We start from the raw sequence: 15,329 nt of genomic DNA on the forward strand, positions 1-15,329 counted from the left end.
CTGTCCATGTCTGAGCTCTGCACTTCCTTTCCCAATGATCATACAAAAAAGAAAGGGGAATTCCTCCTATAAAAAATAAAATATAAAAATAAAAAAAGCAATAAAATCCTTAAAACAGAACTCCTGGCTAAAGCTACTATCTTTAGGGCACTTTCACACTGAGCAGCGCTGGGCGTTGGTGTTAAAGCGGCGATTTACCGTCGTTTTTGCGGCGCTTTTTGGACACTAGTGGGGCGCTTTTAACCCCCGCTAACGGATGATAAAAGGGTTAAAAGCGCCGCTGCAGTGCCGCTTTGCTGGCGCTGCCCATTAATTTCAATGGGCAGGGGCGCTGTAGGAGCGGTGTATACACCGCTCCTACAGCGCCTCAAAGATGCTGCTTGCAGGACTTTTTTGAGCGTCTTGTCAGCACACCACTCCAGTGTGAAACCCTCTGGGCTTTCACACTGGAGTGACAGGAGAGGCGCTATTTTTAGCGCTATATCGCTTGTAGAGCGCCTCAGTGTGAAAGGGGTCCTAATGTTCCTTTTTTCCCATTTTACCTGTTGATCCTGCCTGTCCTTTTGTTGTGTCCTCATATTTACTCTTTGGCTAGCAATGCTACAGCCCTATTGCTGAATTTGCAGCACTGTCAGACCATCACATTTGTGTCTCCCTATGTGATTCAGCAGTGATATCATCACATCGCCGTATACCCCATTACACATGTGTTGTTGGTCAAGATTCTGTGTATTGCTAACAATGACCACAGGGGAGGTATTGTGGGATGTCACTGCCTTCTCCAACTGATCGGAAAGGAAGTATAGGATGTTAGGAATCTGAGGTCATGTGACTGGAAATGATAAAATAAATATATTTATGAGAAATTTTAATCATGGGGTGATGGATTGATGAATAGAGCTAACAATTAAGGACCTATGAATATGCTTATTGTTAGAGGTTGGGCTTTAACAAGGTTTCCCCACATCCAATTCGCATAACAGGAGACTGTGACTGGCTCTCAATGGAGCCGGTTTACACAGCTCCGGGGCGACCGTGGTCTGTACCGGAAAAGGGTCCTGTGCGTCTTTGGCCCCGTTTCAGGTCTGAATTCAGGCAGAAATTCGGACTTGATTCGCCCCTGAAACTGAGAACAGGCACACACCGGACCCCCTGCTGCGAGCCACGGCCGCAGCTCGTTTGAACCCGGCCTTATAGACTACTGTGCCCTCCCAATAAAAAAAAAAAAAAGTTCTGCAGCCCTTACGTGTACAGCTTCTCTATCTCTGAAAAGGCCCATAAATACCTGTTGAACCTGCCAGTGAAGTCAACCTAATGCAGCTTCCTGTGATGGTGCCCTGCTCCTGAATTCACTTCAGAGATGCCACTCTTTAGTCTGTGCCTGCCTAAACTGAAGCTGGATGAAAAAAATATTGCTGGGACATAGCTATCAGTGTTCCCGCTATACATTGTCAATTAGCACCACACCAAGTCTGAATTGACAACACTGCCTCTGTTGCTGAAACCTCCCCCACATTGAGCTGCAGTGTCTGTGAAGAGGAGCATGTGAGGCACAAATAAGGGAGAATTTGCCTTTTTTGTTTACTTTATGGGGCTTGTGCATTACATAGTAACTGGATTAAGGGCCAGTTCACACCACATACAGTCCAGTGCGTTTTTGTTCTGCATCAAAAATGAATGGAAAGTAGGTTATATGGTTTCAAATAACATAGTTCACACCAGTGCAGTTAGTTCCAGGGCTTTTCAGTTCAGGAAAAAAAAAGTAGAACTGGAATGCAGTAAATCACATCAAAAACGCACTGGAACGCATCAAATTGCATCAAAAACGCACTGGACCCTAGTATAGTGAAAAAAAAACAGGAAAAAATAAGAAAAAAAGCACCTGGAATGCATCCGTAAACGCATAAAAAACGCACCGAACGCGTTACAAACACACATGCAAGGCCTGCTTATCCTTGAATCTTCCCTTCATTAAAAAAAGAGTACATTTGAAAAAATTAGATGGAGTCGCAGGCCTTCCAGCGTGATCCCAGTAAAGCGGTGCATCCCTGCCGGGGTGGGGGATTGGGGGTTTACTTATATTTTCTTTGTTACATGCCTATATATGTCAGTATGTTTTCTGTATTACATGTCCGCTGTTCTGTCTTGGGGTTGCTAAATGTTATGATTGTGTGGTATTGGGGTGGGTAACCAGCCCTGGACCTCCGCTGCGAGGGCTAATGAGGCTGCTCTTTAATTAGGCAAATTAGGCAGTCGCTTTAGGCCTCTCTTCACAAGGGCCTCGTAGCCGCCTAATTTGCCTGACAGGACAGCGTGGGACTCGGGAGTGGACGGAAATATCCCCCGGTCACGGTCATTGTGTGCCCAAACAAGCTGGCGGGGTGAGCAGGCAGGCGCTGCACACAGACTGATGCTGCCAGTCTGAGCTGAGCTTTACACCACGGTCTGCGGATGAGGGCGAGCTAATCTCGGCGAGCCGTCTGCATCCAATAGTAGGCTCCACCGTGCGGCGCTGTCCTCCTAGCCTTTCCCCCAAAGTTGGCGGCCCCAGTGCATGGCGGGAGTTGTAGTTCTCCACAGCACAGACACACTAGACTTGGCCCTCTTGTGCCTGTGCTCTGCAGAGACTACAACTCCCAGATTGCACTGCAGGGCACTGAAAGAGAACATCACGTGTGGGCTTCTCCTGCTGCCTTTAGTAGGAGATCAAGGAACAGAGTCATCTTACTGCATGCTGTCTGTACCCACTCTGTCTATGGTCTCATGGTCTGTACTCTGTCTGTCTATGGTCTGTACCCTGTTCAGTGCTGTCTTTTGGCCTAGGCCAACAAGGCCCAAGCCTAGGGCGGCACTTTGCGTGGGGTGGCAAAAAAGCTGCACCCGCACAAAAAAGCCCCCCCGACCCATCCTCCCAAGTCCCAGCTCCCGCGGCCGCCTCCTGCACAAATACAGGCCCGGGCGGGCGGACGGCTTGCTGTATGCAGCGTCGCATTTATAAATATTATGGGCGTGCTTGGCTGGGGGACTGGCGCCACCATAAGCGGCCGGTGACTGGCCAGACCGGCTGCGTGTAATTTGACTCCGCCTACCCTCCTCCACACGGCTTTCTTACACTGCATCATCTCCCTGGCTCAGGGCGGGGTCTGGCTGTGATGATAGGAGGAGGGAGAGGAGCATGAGGGAAACCCCCAGGCGATAGCCAGGACATCAGGTAAAATGAATTAAAGTAATGTGCTTGTGCCAAGCTCACTGACTTTTGCAGGTGTTGTTGGTATACAGTTTTAAGGCAGAAAGGATAGTTACTGGCTGCATGCACCTGCAGGCCATGGCTATTGCATTACAGCTGATGACATGTACATGATGACAGAACCCAAAGCTAAGCGCTATGCAGATACAAAAAGACAACATTCATGAATTTCTGTATGTTTTAAAACATCATTCATGTAGATTTTTGAAAAAGGTGAACTCGGAGTGCAAAGCATTGCGCTCAGAGTCCACTCAGGTGTGTTAGAAAAGCAAATTAATATTCGCTTTTCTAACACTGAACCGCCTCTCCACCAATCAGGTAGCATGGGTCTGATACCCATCAGATTGGCTGTAAGGACAAGCGCTGCAATTGGACACCTATCGGGAGGAGGGGAGAAGACGCATGGAGGACACAGCTCGCTGCTCTCTGACCTGCTGCAAGGTCCCACAGCTTACCGCCGTCACCCGCTGCCTGACCCGCCACTGAGATAGAGTAAGTGCCTGGGCAGACGGCGAGCGGGCATCTTTCGATGGGCACAGTGGCAGCATTTGATGGGCACAGTGACTGGGTTTGATGGGCACAGTGGCTACATTTGATGGCATAGTGGCTGCATTCGATGGGCACAGTAAGGCTGCAATTGATGTTTTTTTTTTCCAAACTTTTCAGTTTGTTTGCGCCCCCCCAAAAAAATTTTGAGCACCAGCCACTACTGGATGGGATCATCATTGTGCCGCTTCTCCTTACTTGTTGAATGACAAGGCTGACAGGCATAATTGTATGATTATGGGCATGAATGGAGCCTCATGACTAAGTTTTGCCTAAGGCCTCACAAAGTCTAGAGCCGCTTCTGCTAAACATGACTATTCCTGTTGTAGATTTGATGTTAGGACCTTATGTCCATATGTAAAATAGTATCCTGAAACACTAGGGTTCTGAACTACAAGGTTAAGAGATCATTGATGTTTCAATTTTTGCAGCATCACACGCCTCACATCTGTGTTCTCCAGAAGACTCATTAAACTGGTGGTAAACTCCTGAGCCTTAGGAGGCCCTGGGTTGGTCATTTATACCATTCCACTTATTCTAATCTCTCATGTGGCGTTAGTGTACTGAAATGCAAATCTCTGCCCTTCCGCCTTCTGGCATTAGACGTTGACCCAGGGGGTAGGTATGTTACTGTATATTGCATGCAATTATAACTACCTTGGAAGTTGTCATAGTGGGATTGTATCTGCCCCCTCCAGCCTCTATGCATTTACTTTACCAATTGGCATCTAAACTGTTGGTTTATGCTACTGATAACATTATGATATTTGGGGACTTTAATATGGTGCCGGATCCTGGGATGGACAAATTATCACAGACATCTGGCTCGGCCACGGACCTGGCATATTGGGCGGAAGCCTCCAATTTTACAGATGTCTGGAGGTGAAGACACCCTAACTTGCAGGCGTATACCTGTCATTCTGCCTCTTACAGAACCTTCTCCAGAATTTACCTGGTGTATGCTGGGGGGTCTGTCCTTTCCAGGGTTCGGGATGTCACCATTCTACCCAGGGGTATATCTGATCACACTTCTATTTCCCTGTGGCTCAGTTTCGGCAGAAGGCTTGTGGCGTTTGTCCAGGTTCTGGCTATCTGACTCGAGGGTTGCCATCCCTTGCAAAACTGATATGATACATTTTTGGAACTCCCAGCATCACACTGTTTCTATCCCTATTACTTGGGGTGCATTTAAGGCCTGCACAAGGTGTAGCTTTCAGGACTATATTGGAAGGGTTGCGTAGGGGTGCCCGTAAGGAATTGCAGGAGGCGGAAAATAAAGCTATGGCCCTGGAGACTATTTATGCTAGGGATAGGGACCCTCTGGTGTATTCCTCTCTACAGGCAGCTCTGCGGGATGTCTCCCTTATCCGTATATCTGCTACGAAAATTCACCTGCTCCATCAGAGCCAAAGGATCTTTAAACAAGGGGAGAGGAGTGGTCGACTGCTGGCCTGGTTGTCACAGCAACACTCCACCCCAGTGTCCATATCCCATATTCAGTCCCCTACTGGGGAAGTTATGGTAGATCCCTCGCAGATTAATGCATGGTTTGCCTCACATTATCAGGAGCTCTATAGCTCCCGAGTGACGTACACTGAAGGGGAACTGCATACATACCTGGCTTTAGCTGACCTACCATGTCTTACAGACTCGACCAGGGAAAGGCTAGATTCAACTAGCGGTCAAATTTATGCAAGCTGGGAAGACGCCAGGCCCAAATGGGTCCTGGCGAAATTATGCTGACGACCTGTTCCCTAAATACCGTGAGATGTATTACTTCGACCTAAACCTACTCCCCCTGCTGACCTAGTTTTCGCGGTGGTGTGTGAGTTGGAAGTTACTCTCTCTTACCCCAATAGGCAGGGTGAATTTAATAAAAATGATCTTCCTCCCCAAGTTTCTTTATTTCTTCAGACACTGCCCAGTTTTGCTTCCGGCGTTCTTTTATAAATTAAAATCTATTGTTATTTCCTTTATCTGGTTAGGGAAGGTGCCCAGACTGAAGATATCCACACTACAGCTACCAATAAACCAGGGTGGACTAGCTCTCCCGAACTTCCAACGGTATTATTGGGTGGCGGTTCTGGTGACGGTTCGTTGGTGGTTCTCCCAGCCTAGGGACAACCCTGTGGTCACTTTAGAGGTGGCAATTATAGGGTCGTACTCAACGCTGAATAATCTAGTATACCGTAGGGTACAGGCCCACTCTGTGATAACTACCCTGATGCGTATGACAATCACGGTGTGGAACCGGGTCAAGGTGCAGCGTCGCCTCCGGAGATATTCTCCCCTCAAAATGCCTTTGTGTGTGACATGGACATTCACTGTACTGTTCATTTAAGCACAAGAGACTCCATTTTGTTCTCACTGTTGAAATGTGTTCTGTAACCTTCACTTAACACACAGACACTTCTCCTACTAAACGCTCTCTACTCCCCCCTCCCTTCTACTTTTGCAATTGTTCTATTCGCTAGTTTTTAATAATATATTTCTATTTGTTAGCTTTTAATAACATATTTCTATTTGTTAGTTTTTAACAACATCTCACACCACCCCTTTCTTATCTATGTATAAAATAACATGTAATAATACATTTTCACTGAACGGACATTTTAAACACAGTGGTTGAGTCCTGTGAATCTGTTCCTGCAGCTGCAGTATTAACTTTGTTTTAGAGTCCCAATCAGAAATCAGTCATTTCAGCTTGGCGAGTCATAACAGGAGTTTGGCAGAGTCTCCAGAAGGAACCGCTCTTCGATGGGGATCATCGGGAAACACAGACCTCAAATGCCGGCTAGGTAAGCTGCCCTTAAGCTTGCTATATTTCTGCCTTTTCCTATGTATCCTATCTGTCGGTTCTCAAGGAAACCAGACCACTCTCTGACCTTTCTGGTTGTGTAACGTGTGTGTGTGAATGTGTATGTGTCCCCCTTCACGGGTTGGACTGTGTGTGGATAGGGAAAATCCTCTGCAGTTCCCTGCGTTGACTCCTTGTGGGCGACCTGGGTCAGAGGCGCATGGTAGGGTCAGATAAAACTCACAGAGAAGAGAAGAGACGAGGAGGGTCTCTTAATGAGTGTTTTGTCTATTGTCATAAACCCCTTCTATCCACGGAGATAAGTGGATTCTTGTAAATCTGCAGATTTGCTGTACTATTTGTTTTAGAGGCAAGAGGGTATAGGCACAAGTAGAGAACACTGGCCAGTCATTATGGGCATTAAATTAATTAAGGGAATGAAGGGAGAGAGGCCTTCAGAAAATGCCTAGCGCAAGATGAGCGCTAGAGAATATATGAACCGAAGGTACGGTTCCGCCTATACTGAGCCCCTAGATAAATGGGTAGAATGGACAAAGGGAACAGCTAAACCTTTAAAATCTGAAGGGACTTTTGATTTACAAGTATGGCAAACTTTTCTGCACGATTATGGCCCACTACTGTGCAGTGAAGGAATGTGGAGAATAGCTTGCACATGGGAGATAGAAGCTAAAGTAGCAAATCAAACTGGCTTGACTGAGATATTTAATAAAAGTACTGCTCAAATTTACTACGTTTGGCCAGAAGACTCTGTAGAGGAGGACCCCCACCTTATGTGGCTGCCAGTTTGGCTTTAAGGGGTCCACGCACAAAAGCAAAAGAATTAGATTACATGGAACACACAAAAGATGAGCTATGCAATATAGTAGAGAGCAGAGGTTTAACAGCCCCATATCAACCTACAAAGAGGATTTTGGCTCGTATCCTAGAAACAGATGATTGGCATAAATCAAAAGGCACATATGCAAAACTAGATCTCTCTGAACTTAAGGCTTTGGCCTAGAGAAAGAGAGATAGAGTCTGAACTTCCGGAGCAAACCATAATTTCCAAATTGTGGCAGCAAGATGAAGAGAGAAGGAAGGGAGATGCCAGCCTTTCTGCCCCTGGCATAGAGCAATCTGTTGCAGTTTATCCTGTCAGAACCCAATTAGTTTTTGAAGGTGATGCTGTTGACAGTAAGTCTCAAATTAAATGGTATGTACCTTTTAGTCCCCAAGATATGAGCGCCATATTAGAGGGATTGGGAGATCCTAGGAAGAATCCAAACAAACTTAGCGCTGCACAGGAAGCATATGAGGCTTCTGCTACTGACATTCATCAGCTTCTTATTAAAGCAGTGGGAAGCAACATGTCTGGCTATATACTTAAAGAATGTGGTGTAGACGTCAAAAATCTAGGTAAGATGGTTAATGGACGGGAGGTTTGTGAGAAATTGAGGGAAAAATTGCCCCAAATATATGGACAAACTAGACATGCTGAATTTATGAATGCTAAGCAAGGGAAAGAGGAAGCCGCAGGAGCTTATTGGAGGCGGTTAAGCGATATGGCTGAGGAAGCAGGCATTAAAATAGAGGAAGAGAAGGCGGGAGAAACTGCAAGTCCATCTACACAACTGGTGAAACAAAAGTTTCTTGATGGTTTAATACCCCAGTTGAAAGAAAAGTTGTTCACAGCAAGGCCTGCCTATCCTGTTATCCACAGAAAACAGGATTAACCAAAAAGACAGCAAACCCAAGGTTATGTACATGGGGAAGCAGAGAGGAAGAGGAAGAGGCAAAGGCAATTTCAGAAATCATGGCAATCGAGGACCAATTATATGCTACAATTGTCATGGGAAAGGACACGTAGCCAAATTCTGCCATCTTCCTGACTGTAGACTAGAAAAGAGCTTAGAGGCACCTCATGCTGATCCCAGTTCTCTGCCAAAAGCAGTGGATCAGGCATAGGAAAATGGCATGCCAGTATCAATCATGTTAAATAGGGGAGAGAATGGTCCAGAGGCCAGAGTAAAAGTATTTTTACAAGAACTCCCCTATCCTGGAGGAGAAACAGAATTAACCTGTTTAATTGATACTGGTGCAAGCCGAAGTGTTTTTAATATAGAGGACTTACTCCCAGGATTATTATCTACAAATGTTATTGTGTTGGCCTAACCGGGACCTCTACTGATTTGGTTGAGTCCAAGTCACTTAAACTCAGGCTAGGACAGCAAACAGAAATTGTCGCTAAAGTGATAGTTTCAGACACAGTTCCTACCAACCTTTTGGGAGCTGACATTTTGAACCAAATTTTGGCAAACATAGACTACACTCCTACAGGAGTCCAAGTGGTCAGTAGTCTGTCAGGAGAAGTTTTAAATTCTGCCTGTGGAGTATTTTTAATCCAGGACTCCACTCTGCCATTTCCACCAGAATTTAAAGTGATTCCAGCTGAATTATGGGCCACCAGCAAATATGATGTAGGTCTGCTGGATTGCACCCCAGTCATGGTAAAAATTAAACCAGGAGCCCATCTCCCACAGATTAAACAGTACCCACTGAGTATTGCTCAGACTGAGGGGATAAAAGATCAAATCACTCAAGTGAAAGCAGCACGGGTTGTTGTACCAATTAAGTCCCAGGTCAATACACCCCTGTTCCCAATTGCAAAGAAGCCAGACAAGAAGGGTGGGCAGGTGACATACCGCATGGTGCATGATTTGAGCGCCATTAACAATATAATAGAGGCAGATACCCCAAGGCCTTGAGAAAGTCACGTGTCAGTGATGTAACGCGTGGGAGGAGCCTAGGACACAGTCTGCTGAATACATTGTATCAAGCAGCAGCAGCTTGCGTAGCAAACCTTGTCCTTACAAGCCAGCTGAGATCTGCTTATCTGCATGCCTAAAACAAGTCAGGCACATGTGAGTGTTTCACTGTGCTGTTTTGCCTGTGAACTTTTATTGTAACAATATTGCGCAATGTTTTATCTCTTTGTTTATTTTACATAAAACCACTTGATACTGAGAAAATTACCATTCATTGTGGCTGTGGAAGAAATAGCTCAGAGGGTGAACAAATAAGTACTGCAGAAATCCAGATATCCCAGATTACTGAGGATTGAACTGTCGCCTGTTACTTATCCTATCTCATGAATTTAATCATCTATATTTAATCAGATTCTATTGGCACTATTTATCTATTTATACTCATCAGTTGTATATATATTGCACCTTTTATAAGTTTATCATTTATTTATTTTTTATTACGGAGAATTCAACACTTATCACAGGGAATATATCTAATTTATTTATTTATTGGCACTAATTTGGATTGATTACTATTTGTAAACGCATTTTTAGTATATTTATACAAAATTGTTGCTTAGTTTACTTTGGAGATATCACACCACTTCCAGTGGATTTGTGTAACTGGAGGAACACAGTTTTTAAATATTTGCGATGTTTTTCATATATTTGCGATTTTATATATATGCGATTTTTTAGCGATTTGGTAGCAATTTTTTTTTTCACATTGTTTTTTTAGCACAAAAAATTATTTTCTCACATTGATTGAACTTTGTATCAGAGCGCATCAATCTATGTTATATGGCACATGGTGTCAGTCATCTTGCTAAGGGCGCGATGGTGGCACTTACTGACTGGTATTGGATAGCACCTGGATTTAGTGCATTTGCAGCCAGGTTTTGTGCTTCATGTCTCACTTGTGCTCTGTACAATGCAGGGAGGCCTGTCCATGTTCCCCAAAAGCATTTTCCTAAGCCAGATTTCCCTTTACAAAGAATTCAAATAGACTACATTCAGATGCCCAGAATAGGCATCTATGAGTTCGCTTTAGTGTGTGTTGACATGTTCTCAGGTTGGCCCGAGAGCTGGCCAGTAGCTAAAGCAAGTGCAAAAACAACAGCAAAGAAAATTTTGAATGAAATAGTTTGTAGATATGGAGTTCCTGAAACTATTGAGAGTGACAGAGGAACCCATTTTACTGGGGAAGTAATGAAAGAGGTAATGGAAGCCCTTCACATACAGCAAGCTTTCCATACACCTTATCATCCACAAAGTAGTGGTAAAGTTGAGAGACTTAATGGAATTCTGACAAAACAGATGTGCAAAAATTAAAGCAGATACAGGAAAAGGATGGGTGGTAGCTTTGCCATTAGCCCTATCTTCTGTATGAACTACCCCTAAACAACCACATGGGCTGTCCCCCTATGAGATTTTATTTGGAGGGCCACCCAAAACAGGGCTATATTTTCCCTAACAGTTGCAGGCTTCTCACTCTAATCTGTTAGAATATGTTCAGATTTTGCAAAAAACATTGAATAAAATACATGAAGGTGTTTATAAATCTATCCCTGACCCAGATTCTGTTTCAGGTATTCACAGAATCCAACCAGGTGACTGGGTGGTGGTCAAGTGACACGTCAGAAAGCCACTAGAACCAAAATTTGACGGACCACATTTGGTGCTTTTGACAACCGGTTCTGCTGTCAAGTTGGAAGGAAAACCCGCCTGGACTCACGCCAGTCACTGCAAGAAAATCCTGAAGTGATGATATCCTTTGAAAAAATGATGATAATGTTTCTTTTCTTTTTGTTGTTTGTGAGAACTGAGACATGGAAAAATAACCCTTTCATCCAAATGTTAAAATTGTATGCAACCCATAGCAACGCTAGTAACTGCTGGGTGTGTTCTCACTTACATCCCCAAACAGGAACAACAGGAACTCTACAGCTAATGAGCACAGATCAGTAACTTTGATAGTTTCAAAACAGATAAACACTCCACAGATTTGTTTAAACAAATACATGCCCGTTTAACACTAAATGTACACGGTTGGGCAATTCAGATTGCACCGGAGCAAAAATTACAGTTTATGGAGGAAACTATGGTCAATATTATTATATCCCAGATCCAGAACTAAATAGAACCCTTTATAGTACAAATTGCTCACAGTTCCCAATATGTGAAAATATCGGTTACCTGAGATTCCATGTTATTGCTCTCAGTTTTTTAGGAGCAGGCATACCATCCATACGTAGAGGGTTATATTACATATGTGGAAATAAAGCTTACGCCTGGCTTCCTACTAATGTTACAGGTACATGTTATATTGGGAAGTTAGTACCTGCTTTGGCTGTTCGCAAAGATACAGTGCGACCAGATCAAAGTCCAGAATACCCTTTAGTGTTCAAAAGAGAGCTGTTCACTGAAGGTGACATGGCATGATCATGGTTCCCTTCCTGGACAGGATGGGGAATTGAAGCAATGAAAAGACTAAATAATTACACTAGAATTGTAGATGATATTATTAACCTTACTACCACTGATATAGGTTTATTAAGTGAAGAAATGGCTTAGCTTAAAAAAGTAGTATTAGAGCACAGATTAACGCTAAATTATCTCACTGCAGTTCAAGGTGGGATGTGTAAGGTATTTCGCACTGACTGTTGTATATACATTTCTGATAATGAGGACATTATTAAAGGGCATCTTGCTAAGATAAGAGAACTACAGAATAAGGCCAGAGATATTGCTAAAGATGGATGGAACCCCTTTCAGGGTTTAGGAGGTTTTGGTGATTTTTTTATATGGCATAGCAACATGGTTACAGAAACTAGGCGCTTACATTGTGATTTTCCTATTTCTCATATTTGTTATTTACTTCCTCATTAGGCTATGCCTCTGTGTGACAACCCGCTGTACCAACAAATGTACCACCAGCCCTGATGAACCCATTATTGTGAGAAAGCTAGGAGAGAGCTGAACTGGACGCCGTCTCTCTGCGCCAATGTAACAGGAGTTACCAGTAAACGGCTGAATGTAATGTGGAGAAGAATGGTGTCAAATAAACAAAAGGGGGGAAATGACATGGACATTCACTGTACTGTTCATTTAAGCACAAGAGACTCCATTTTGTCCTCACTGTTGAAATGTGTTCTGTAACCTTTACCTAACACACAGAAACTTCTCCTACTAAACGCTCTCTACTCCCCCCTCCCTTCTCAACGTTTTACTTTTGCAATTGTTCTATTCGCTAGTTTTTAATAACATCTCACACCACCCCTTTCTTATCTATGTATAAAATAACATGTAATAATAAATTTTCACTGAACGGACATTTTAAACACAGTGATTGAGTCCTGTGAATCTGTTCCTGCAGCAGCAGTATTAACTTTGTTTTATAGTCCCAATCAGAAATCAGTCATTTCAGTGGGGCAACCCCAACCTCCCTCACCTGCACAGCATACCTGACCCTCAAGTATGGGCCTCTAGAGGTGTGGTGGGGCTGAAACACCTGTTGACAGAGGGTAGGCTAAGTACTTTTCCAGAGCTGAAGATAGCTTATAACCTTCCCAACTGGATGTTCTTCAGGTACCTGCAGGTGAGGCACACCTTTCAGCACCAGAATGTCATTGCAGACCCAGTTGTGTGGAAATATACCAAACTATTCATAATATACGCTGCATACTATGCTCGTAGAGAGATTTCGCTGAAATGGAAGGCTGCATTGCCGCCCACCGTTGTCATAGAAATACCCTGAATAATGTCATACCTTTGTATAAAATAACGTACATTAACAGGAACTGTCGAAGTAAATTTGACAAGATCTGGTCTTCCTGGATAGACTCTTGGGGCTCCTTGCAAATGGAGATTTCTCTAACTAGCCCAGAGGTAGACCCATAGAATTGAGCACGCTACTTGACTGGGTCTCCCCCGGAATGGTTGCGGTTCTTCTCCCTCTCCTCTCCAGCTTACTACCCCCCTCCCTTTTAGTAGTTTCCTCCTTTAATCTACCACCCTCCCTTTTCCTTTGAGCCCCCCCCTTCATACATGACCCTCTACTGTCTGTTCAGGACCCACTGGTTCGGGTGATGATTCGATCTTGGCCTTTGTCAGATGCTCCAAATAAGTAGTTTATTCTGTTAGATGTATATAAACGGTCTCCCCTTACACAGTTTTCTTTGTGTTGTGCACATGTATATACCTGTACATTTATGTATGCCTTGCAACCATAGGTGTGCACAGCCTATTGCATTAGGGTGTGCACCCTAAAGCTCAAAAACACGTGTGTGTCTACATATTTATGGCCCTAGCACATCGATCTCCCTGCCAGCACAGTGAAAGAGAAGTGCATAAGCACTTATGGCAGAGCCGTTCAGAAGGAGATCTTTCCTATCTTCTCGCTGGCACACAGAGTGATAATGCTAATGCACATGGGGTATTTAGGGTGTGCCCAGGCACATCCAGAACACCCTGTGCGCACACCTATGCTTGCAACTATTTTCTGTTACTGACATGTGGATTACCTTAATAAAGTTTTTCAATTGTAAAAAAAAAAAGCTGTGTGTCCCAGGAGGACATTCTTACACTGTTCTGGGGTCTCTTGTCATGAGCTTTATCAGAATCCTGAGAGAAGGCCCAGTGATGTCATCCTTGCCTCTGCACTGCGAGCAAACAGTGGAGGAGGGTTCTGTGCAAGGTCCACTAATAATTTCACTTTTTAGATTTTCCTCTCTTACAACATGTTTATGTTTGCTTTGTAGTAGAGTTTTGCCATAAACTATCCACTTAGTTAGCACCCACAACTGCAATCTTGATGATTGTTTTCAATGGACTTGCTGGTTGTGACATGAGAATTGGTGTGTGAATTATTGATGTTCGAATGCACTTACAACGATGAGCTTTTTGGCATAATATTCACACTGGCTGCCAGTTTCTTCTCCAGAATGCCCCTAAGGAAATTAGACAAATTAAACAATTTTACCGCCATAGTCATACATCATGTATTTTCCTGATCTGCACTGCAATGGTCCAGTTCTATAACATTGATTTCCATTGTAATGACCATTCCCCAACAGATGTTGTGCATAAAGCAACTGTCCATCCTTATATCCCTCTGTGTGTCATTTTATCTATAGGTAAATACATCACCAGCACACCCTCATCATGAACCAGCAAGCATCACAGCAGTTACTAATTGCTTTAAGCAAACACATACCCTTTGATGAAGGACCCAGCTTGTTTCTACAATATCACATTTTTTACTGAGTTTGTAGGCAGGTGCTTCCAAGAGGGTTCCAGAGAGTTAAACGTTTTTTTTTCTACTGGGTTCATGCTCTGGGGTTAACTATGCGAACCAAGATGCAAATTGTTACAATGTATAAATGTTGCACTGTGTCCTCAGGTTGACTTGCTGAGCTGGTGGTGTTTAAGTAGAAAGATTTAATACTGCCAGTCAGGTTTTCAGCTTATTTCAGAAAAGTACCGCCCCCTGCAGGTCTGAGAGAGAGGTCTGGAGAAAGACTGCCAAAATTTAGCTGTTACTCTGCTGGAATGGACAACCCCCTTGGGGGGGTACCCTAGCAGGGGTTCCCAATGGGGTCTGGAACCTATGGATCTTTATGGACTTATATCTGCCAGTCACGGATTTACTGCCTTTTGTGGATTATTACCAAATCATTGACTTTAAGGGATTGATTGGTACCTTTTGTGGATTTACTGCCTACTATGGACTCTTGCCTTAAGAAAGACTCTTTATGGATATAGCCATCTGCCTACGGTACGGTTACTTCTTAGGACATTAGAGAGCTTTTGTATATCAAAGTGTGTGGAAGACATCTTTGAGAACTGTTACTTCTTACCTGCAACTACTTCAGTAAAAGATCTTTATTTGTTCATCCAAACTGCCTGATCTCTAAAGGGGTGCATAAATTGAGTA

General features: G+C 43.9%; 1 protein-coding gene across 6 annotated transcripts in view; it reads right to left on the reverse strand.

The window, feature by feature from the left end:
• LOC141108202 (protein CutA homolog) overlaps positions 1–15,329 on the reverse strand; it is a 52,104-nt gene that overhangs the window by 15,274 nt on the left and 21,501 nt on the right. For 4 of the 6 annotated variants that reach the window (XM_073599559.1, XM_073599558.1, XM_073599557.1 and 1 more), the window contains exon 3: positions 14,284–14,343. The exons of the other annotated variants lie outside the window; for them this stretch is intronic. In XM_073599559.1, coding sequence (XP_073455660.1) covers positions 14,284–14,343 — 60 coding nt within the window. The remainder of the gene's footprint in view (positions 1–14,283; positions 14,344–15,329) is intronic. 6 annotated transcript variants of the gene reach the window in all.

Source organism: Aquarana catesbeiana, linkage group LG09 (genome assembly GCF_042186555.1).
Source record: "Aquarana catesbeiana isolate 2022-GZ linkage group LG09, ASM4218655v1, whole genome shotgun sequence".
NCBI classification, from domain to species: Eukaryota; Metazoa; Chordata; class Amphibia; order Anura; family Ranidae; genus Aquarana; species Aquarana catesbeiana.